Genomic DNA, 9,007 nt, shown 5'->3' on the forward strand with positions numbered 1-9,007 from the left:
ATATGTGTTCTAATGATACACACACACACACACACACACACACACACACACACACACAGCTCTCCTGCCTGGAATGCCCATTCCCACCTTCCAGGCTTGGTGAACTTACTCTTTGAGATTCAGCTTCCATGTTCTTCCTTTGTATTAGCCTTCTCAGAATCCCGGGTAAAGTTGCAGTCACTTTGTGTTTCCATGGCACTCTGTGCATGCATTTGTTATAGCATTCATGGCATCTTATTATAACTGTATGTCTACCCACCCGACTCCCCTGGCTGGATGGTGATCACCTCTCCCTGTTGTCTTTGTGTCCTCCAGCCTGACATAGCTTCTAGCCCAAACCAAGTGCACAGTCAACTTTTGTTTAACAAATCAGTGAATGAAATGAAGGTGGGTAGTGTTGTTCCTGTATGAGATACTTCGGTAAAAAACAAAATGAAATTTAGAAGAACAGCACAGGGGCTGGTGATATGTTATAGTGAGCCACTACGATGCCAAATTAAAAAGTATTAAATGTGGACAATGTAAAAGTGGAAGCTGGTTTTTGAAAAAAGTAAGTAAAATGTGCTCAGATAACAAAGAAATGATTTTTTTTTTAAAAAAATGAATGGTTGCTCTTGAGAATCAGAACTTCTGGAACGTGGAGATATTCCTAATGCTAGCTTATGGGTGGCCAAGAATAGAAAGTGGTGTCTGAGGACTCGGGATCAACATGGTTTCAGGTGACGTCACCCCTGGATCTGGACTTCCCACACTGGGATGCCCTCCATCACTTTCTCTGGGGTTTGCCCTCCCCATGGAGTGAGGAAGGTCCAAGTACATGCCTATGAAAAGGTGGCTCTCAGTCCTGTGCCCCCTTCTAAGCAGGACTGGGAAGGGGCTTAGCTGTTCCCATATCCTCAGGCATAATTTATAACAGGTAGGTATGTGGTAAGAATCGGATTTTTAAAGCTTTTGATTTTAAATTATGCAGGTTAAATGAGCATCCAAGCAGTAATTGGAGCCCCCAGCTGAGTTACTTTGAGTATCGAAGGTTACTGCGGAATCTCACAGCCCTCCGCATCCGAGCTACATATGGAGAATACAGTAAGTGGCTAAGAGAAATTAATTTCTCTCTTCTTAGGTTTTAGTGTAATTTGATTCAGCTGTCTAAGGTGGTGGCAGTCTCCAAACAAGTAGGTAAGTTATTTGATGATTCTGACCTAGAATAATTGATTTGATCTGAATTTTTATATTCTAGAAGCTTTTTTAGAAGAAATGTTTCTCTAAACAGATGTCAACACCCAGCACCAGTGAAGGGTGAATGACGCTACCTTGCTAAAAGGGCCACTTAATTTTTTTTAAAGCTGATTATCTGAGAAAGATAATCTACAATAAATGGACACATTTCCTTAGCTAGGAAATGGTACCTACAACACAGTCTTATTTGTTCCTTGAGCAGCTTTTCCTTTTGAGATTATTCTCTATGCTACCCTGTTTGAGTCATCATGTATTCTATTAATTCCTTTGTTTTTTGTTTTTTGTTTTTTTTTGAATTTTACATGTTGGGTCCTCCTAATCCCAAGTGGAATTATTTAACAAGAGTTTCTTAAGCTTTTCTGCACTCACGTAAAAAGGAAACGTGGCTAGCATGCACTATTTCCATGTCACTGATGCAGCAAATAAAGCCGGAAGCAGAAACATGTAACAATGTATTGACTCTTACTGTATGCCAGGTAGATTATAATACATGCATTATCTAATTTAATTTTCACAACAGACATAGGAGATAAATACCACTGTTACTTCTTGTCTATAGTTGAGGAAACACAGTCATGGAGAGGCTGAGGGACTTGCCCAATTTACACAGCTAGGGAAGGTGGAGTCAGAATTTAAGCCCCGGGTTTTCTGACCCCAGAGCCTGTGTGCTCAGTCACAGTGGGGGACTGCTATACCTCTCTACATGGCATGATGTATGAACACCACCTGTCTTTGTTAGGGAGTTAAGAAAAGTAAAATCCCAAGAGAGATCTGACTTGAGATCTTCAGGCTGTACCACTTGCAACTTCTAAACTGTACTCTCAATTGCAGGTACTGGGTACATTGACAATGTGACCCTGATTTCAGCCCGACCCATCTCTGGAGCCCCGGCACCCTGGGTTGAACAGTGTATATGTCCTGTTGGGTACAAGGGGCAATTCTGCCAGGATTGCGCTTCTGGCTACAAGAGAGATTCAGCGAAACTGGGGCCTTTTGGCACCTGTATTCCTTGTAACTGTCAAGGGGGAGGGGCCTGTGATCCAGACACAGGTGAGTGAAATGACACCTGGACCAGGTGGCTGGGGTGTCGTGTGGAGGAGAGAGAGCTGTGTAAGAAAGACCATGGCTGAACTCACATCAGATGTGGGAAAGGATTAAGGAGAGCTGAGCTGGAGTCAGGGAAGATGGACATGGTGCCTTATTACACTCAATCCTGTTCATTGTGGAAATGCCACAAGGTTGTGAGAAAGGTGCCAGGTTACAGGAAATGGTCGTCATGGTTCGGTGCTGAGTATGGGAGTTGGTGTTGAGTTGCAAGAATTGTGTGGGGAGATCAAAGACAAGTCCGGGTCTAAATGAATGTGCAGACAAGTGGTGTCAGGTCACAGAGAACATAGGGAACGGTGTTAGGTTATGGATAGTAAAAGAAGTGGGTGTCTACTTTGGATAGGGGAGCGAGGGTGAAATTCAGGGCCTTGGTCATGTGTAGATTTGGTTCTGTGGCAAGGGTGAATGCCAGTGCTCAGGCACTTTGACATTCTCCGCTCTGACCCGTGTTGAAGGAAATGTATTGTCTGACCCTGCTCACTTCTCTGCCCCTCCACTCTTCTACCCCCAGGAGATTGTTATTCAGGGGATGAGAATCCTGACATTGAGTGTGCTGACTGCCCAATTGGTTTCTACAATGATCCACACGACCCCCGCAGCTGCAAGCCATGTCCCTGTCATAACGGGTTCAGCTGCTCAGTGATGCCAGAGACAGAGGAGGTGGTGTGCAATAACTGCCCTCCCGGGGTCACCGGTAAGGCCACGGGTCTGCTCTGCTATCTGCCTCCTCCTGTCCTGATGCCATGAATGTGTGCAAATAGCTTCTATTCTGAGGAATTTCTAGGAAATTGTAATGACTTCGGGTTCACCTAAATGTGCTCACTCGAAAGATAATATCTTAAAGATAAGATATTGCGATGCCCAAGAGGTAAAGTGGATTAAGCAAGAGCGGAGTGCAATTATGGGAGAAAACACCTGAAGCTGTTTTGAGAGGTTTGTCATTAGAAGATGACATTTTCAGACCAAGCACATGGTTTGTTTCTTAATGAACTGAGATAAAGAGGGAAAACTTAGTGACCTCTTAAATGTCACATCCTTCTGCTGGTCAGTCTGAAAGAAGAACGGATTCTTCAGCAGCCGTTTTGGGGGTATTGTTCAAAACCTTACTACTTCTGTGGAGCTGCCTGCTTTTTCCCAGCCAGCTAGTTAAGCCTCCTAGTGGCGCTGCTGTGTTCTGCAACCTGCGGTGGGCATGGAGTGAGAGGGCCAGCCCTGCGTTGCACACCTGCTCCTGAGGGCTTTGTTCGGGGGTCCCTGGAGAAGCACATTTCTCTGGTTCTTCTAGAGGGTGACTTGCAACTTTAGGCCTCTGCATCTGGTCTTCCTCCCGATGGATGTCGACCTAGGCTTGGTCATTTGTTCCTTCCCAGGTGCCCGCTGTGAGCTCTGTGCTGATGGCTACTTTGGGGACCCCTTTGGTGAACATGGCCCAGTGAGGCCTTGTCAGCCCTGTCAATGCAACAACAATGTGGACCCCAGTGCCTCTGGGAACTGTGACCGGCTGACAGGCAGGTGTCTGAAGTGTATCCACAACACAGCCGGCATCTACTGTGACCAGTGCAAAGCAGGCTACTTCGGGGACCCGTTGGCTCCCAATCCAGCAGAAAAGTGTCGAGGTAGGACTCCACCCAGGCAGGCTGTGTCTGTGTGTGCCTGTGTACACATGCGCTTGCTTGCCATCTAAGCAGGGGCAATGGCAGTTCATATCGCGATGTTACTTTGGTTCTCTGACCAAATTGACCCATGAGCACCTTGGGCCTTTCTTCATCTGTCAAAGGCCTTAAGACAGGTTTCCCCTGTAGCCAGGTGTGGAAGACAGAGCTAGGTTAAAGCTGGATGGGAGAAGTGAAAAGGGTCAGGTTTACATTCCTACGCAGAAGGGGAGATAACACGGGGCCATATCCTATGCCCAATCCCAAGCAGCGAGGCAGGGAAGTGGCCGCCAAACCTGTTGTAGGAGAGTAATAAATGACTCGAGAGTAAACCTGAGCAAACTCAAGTGGGCAGGGGAGTGGGCTGTAAAGTAATTTAAGAGACTCTCTCAGAAGTCAGCATAATTGATGTATAGAAAAGTAACAGTCGAAAGTTCTCCTAACGAGACAGCTTCAAAGTAGCAGCTGTAGTGGAGCATTCCTGAGGCCTGCTGCAGATCAAAGCATGAATGTGCAGACCGGTCCTCTTGCCCAGCTCTGCTTTCAAATCTTTGTACATGTTATATTCTAGAGGCAAGTTCAGTTCTAGAGGAGCTGGCCTGCCCCACAGACTCACTCCTCAGTTCCAGGCTGACCTTGGGGCCCAGAACTTAGGATTTTGTTCACCCTAACTTTGTTTATAAAGTCCAGAATGGGGTCAGGCATGGTGGCTCACGCCTGTAGTCCCAGCACTTTGGGAGGCTGAGGCGAGTGGATCACCTGAGGTTGTGAGTTCAAGACCAGCCTGGCCAACATGGTGAAACCCCATCTCTACTAAAAATACAAATATTAGCTGGATGTGATGGTGGGAGCCTGGAATCCCAGCTACTCAGGAGGCTGAGGCACAAGAATCTCTTGAACCCAGGAGGCAGAGGTTGCAGTGAGCCGAGATCATGTCACTGCACTCCAGCCTGGGCAACAGCACAAGAGTCTGTCTCAAAAAAAAAAAAAAAAGTCCAGAGCCACTCTGGACAACCAGGTTGGAAGACTCTTGGTTCCTCATGAAGACCTGGAGGTTTGCATGGAGCTCACAGCCTCCCACTCACACCAGAGTCTCCACTTTGAAGTGCTTGAGGACCTCTGCAACCTGAGGCTTCTACTTAGTGGTACAAATCCCTTGGGGAATTCTGGACCAGACCAGCCCAGACCCCAATCTCTGGGTTGGCTGTGATGTGCTAGAAAGCACCTCATGAGAGGAAAAGCCCATATGACACCAGCAGGACTGAGTTCAAGTCCAGTTTTGTAACATACCTATTATATTGTGCTAATTATGCCAATTACTCCCTCTGAGCCTCAGTTTGCTCATATATATGATTAATATTTAACTCAAAGTGGTGGATAAAAGAAAGCCCACTATACACACTATAATTCTAGTTATATATTCTAACTATATTCTGTCTTTAATTGTAGCTGTAATTCTAGGTTACTAACAGAAATTTCACTGGCTTTATACCACACATTTCTTCACTCAACTATCCTTTATCAAGCACATACCATGTACCCAGTGTGAACCTAGATACTGAGGCTATAATGGTGAATAAGTCATCCCAACTCTCGAAGAGTTTCTATGATAATAAGGAAGATACACAAATATGTATGCAAATAATGACAACACACTTAGATATATAATCAGCGTTTTGTGCGCCCTGAAGATAGAACAACCCAGAGAATCACTGTCACCCAGAGAATCACTGTAATCATCAAAGTGTCTCACCCACTATCATATCCTTAACTCCTATAACAGAACCTGGCTTAATCAGTTTGATTGATTAAGAAATACAATTTCTTAACTGTATTTCCTACACCAGAGGCCACAGAACATTGGCCCTTCCTGAGCTTTCATTGTTGCTTGCCATTTACTTGCCATGTAACGTCAGGCAAATTACTCTGCTTCCCTGAGCTCACATTCCTCATCTGCAAAATAGAGGGGGATGTCTACATCTGGCATGTAATGGGCCCAGAAGAAATGTTATTCACATTGAAAGCAAAGCCAGAGTGCCTGCAGAATATCTAACAGGCTTTTAGTTTAACGGGGGAGGAAAATGAGCACTGCCAGAAAGGCTATAATCTCCCCGCAGGCACACACACCAGGCAAACCTGCCACATGATTCCTAAGACCTATCTGTATTAAGAAGGTGCATGGAGGCGTAGAAGGATTCTCTGCTGTTGGAGGCTTGATCCTCCTTCCTTGTATCTTTGCTCTACCTCCAGTTTCTAGACTAGTTTGATGTGAATGCTCCATTTGTCTGTCTTTTGTCTCTAGCTTGCAACTGCAACCCCATGGGCTCAGAGCCTGTAGAATGTCGAAGTGATGGCACCTGTGTTTGTAAGCCAGGATTTGGTGGCCCCAACTGTGAGCACGGAGCATTCAGCTGTCCAGCTTGCTATAATCAAGTGAAGATTCAGGTATGCGTTCTTCTCTTTGCCACCCCTAACCCCACAGAATCAAATCCTTAAGTGTCCACTGGTTGGTTCTGTCACAGATCTAGGACCCTCCTAGTCTCCTGAGGATGGGAGTGTGATTACGATTTCTTTCTTTAAAAATTGCTGTATTAAAAATTTCTGTATAGTGATAATACTTCAGGTTTATGTTCTTATATATACCATTTTCAAAACCTCTTTTGCAGATACTGTTTCATTTGGCACTAGTGATAACTTAGTTGAGTTGAATGGAAAAGTATTCTGACCTCAGTTTTCATTGGTCAAATAAAGTCTCAAAATACTTGAAATTTTTCAAAGTGATATGGCTAGGTGGAACTCGGAATCCCACCCATGTCCCCTAACTGAGTTCAGGGCTCTTCCCACTATAATATGTCACTTTCCAGCTCGATTTTTTTTCAACAGATGTCTTTGTAAAACAAATGAAGAAAAACATAAACATAAAAGATATCAGGAGTCCAGAAAGTATCAAGACTTCCCAAACAAGAATGGCCTCCAGAAATGTCTCATTTGAATTCCAGAGAGGAATGAACTTGATGTTCTTGTTAATTATTAACTATTTTTCTTCCTGGAGTGAGGATTGGGGAAGACAAAGGTCCAAACAGAACTCCGAATGGAGAGCAAACTCAACTTGTTTTTTAAACTGATCTATTTAACAAGCCTTTTACGTATATCCTTTGTGTCAGGCACTGTTCTCTTGTCTCTAGCTTGCAACTGCTTTCACTTTACAAATACTAACTGCATAGTAAAGCTTGAGCTTTACAGATGTTAACCCAGGTAGTCCAAGTAATAACTTTAGGAGATACTATTCTTATTTTCATTATCCTAATTTTATAGATAAAGAAAGTGACTTGCCCAAAGTCATACAGCTAGTGAGTAGTGAGGCCAGGATTCAAACTCAAGGACTCTAGGCTCCAGGGTCTAAAATTTTAACCACCATGACATGCTAAGCGTTTCTGGACTTTTGGTATTATCCCCAGGGTACCTGGTATTGGACAATCCCTTGGGTACATGGTCTCCACCCTCTGTTCTGATCTTTCTTTTGTGGTTTCAGATGGATCAGTTTATGCAGCAGCTTCAGAGAATGGAGGCCCTGATTTCAAAGGCTCAGGGTGGTGATGGAGCAGTACTTGATACAGAGCTGGAAGGCAGGATGCAGCAGGCTGAGCAGGCCCTTCGGGACATTCTGAGAGATGCCCAGATTTCAGAAGGTGATGAAGGCCCAATTCCCTTCAGACAGAGGAGAATTCATAGTCCTAGAAGGAATGGCTACGTTAGGTCATAAAATCTTCTATGGTTATCAGTTCAGCAAATATCTCCAACCAGCCCTTGCAGAAGTGGAAGGACTGTCTGTGACATTCCCCCTGGGACTTGAATGATGGCGATAAAAGAATGGTTGCATGCATTTCTCTATTGTGCTTTTGTCATTTGGCCATAAGCCAGTCAACCCTCCGTTATGTTTGCTAACTCTATGCTGACCCAGAAAGTGCTCATGCTCCCTTTCCTTCTTTGCTTTCAGGTGCTAGCAGATCCCTTGGTCTCCAGTTGGCCAAGGTGAGGAGCCAAGAGAACAGCTACCGGAGCCGCCTGGATGACCTCAAGATGACTGTGGAAAGAGTTCGGGCCCTGGGAAGTCAGTACCAGAACCAAGTTCGGGATACTCACAGGCTCATCACTCAGATGCAGCTGAGCCTGGCAGAAAGCGAAGCTTCCTTGGGAAACACTGTAGGTTTTGCTGGGCTAGGGTATTGAGAATTACTGCTGTGTTGGGAGATCTACTTCCAGATCTCACTGACTCACTTTGTTTCTCAGTGGCTCACTTTCTGCTTCTGATCTACCTGACAGGTGGTTGGACTTCTGTTCCTTGCAACAGTCACATCTATTTATGTCTTTGGCCTTCTGCAGTTTCCTATTTTACTGCGTTATGTTCTTCTCCCTAGTTCATTTATTTCTAACTACATCCTCATCTTGGCCCTGCCTCACCTCCCTTCTGCCTATCTCCTAGCTTGTTAACTCCCAGAGGGCAGGATTTACTTTAGTTCATATTTACTTTCTCAGCCTACAGTACAGTGTATAGCTGTGGTAAATGTCTGGTGCATGAACGAATGGATGAATGAATGAATGAATGAAAAGGAAGGAAGGAAAGAAGGAAGAAAGGAGGAAGGAAGGGACAGACGGAAAGAAGGACAAAGGAAGAGAGGAAGGAAGGGAGGGAGGGAGGAAGGAAGGGAGGGAGGGATGGAGGGAGCCCAATAAAGACATGGTTTTGAAAATGGGAAAAAAATGCTGCCAATATGATTTTCTTAATGTAGTTTGTAATGTGGTAGGAGGGAGAGATTTGATTGAGCACTCTTCTATTTCTGAATGAAGAAGGCTATGGTGACAGTAATGTAAATGGATGGGTGGGAGATGAATAGAGGAAGTGGAATGATAATCAGATACTATAATAAGGAAGTCACATTGAAAATAATGTGTATTGATTGTTTCCTTTATTATGAAAATGTTTGCTGTAGAAAATAAATAAAAATTCTCTA

At 44.6% G+C, this 9,007-nt stretch overlaps 1 protein-coding gene across 1 annotated transcript in view; it reads left to right on the forward strand.

Annotated features, from left to right (window-relative positions):
• Nucleotides 1–9,007, forward strand: part of LAMC2 (laminin, gamma 2) — a 58,772-nt gene that overhangs the window by 38,255 nt on the left and 11,510 nt on the right. The window contains exons 8-14 of the mRNA XM_011927261.1: nt 971–1,083; nt 2,068–2,286; nt 2,855–3,037; nt 3,714–3,959; nt 6,298–6,440; nt 7,528–7,684; nt 7,993–8,198. Of these exons, the coding sequence (XP_011782651.1) occupies nt 971–1,083; nt 2,068–2,286; nt 2,855–3,037; nt 3,714–3,959; nt 6,298–6,440; nt 7,528–7,684; nt 7,993–8,198 (1,267 nt within the window). The remainder of the gene's footprint in view (nt 1–970; nt 1,084–2,067; nt 2,287–2,854; nt 3,038–3,713; nt 3,960–6,297; nt 6,441–7,527; nt 7,685–7,992; nt 8,199–9,007) is intronic.

Source organism: Colobus angolensis, unplaced genomic scaffold, assembly GCF_000951035.1.
Source record: "Colobus angolensis palliatus isolate OR3802 unplaced genomic scaffold, Cang.pa_1.0 Scaffold702, whole genome shotgun sequence".
Classification (NCBI taxonomy): Eukaryota; Metazoa; Chordata; class Mammalia; order Primates; family Cercopithecidae; genus Colobus; species Colobus angolensis.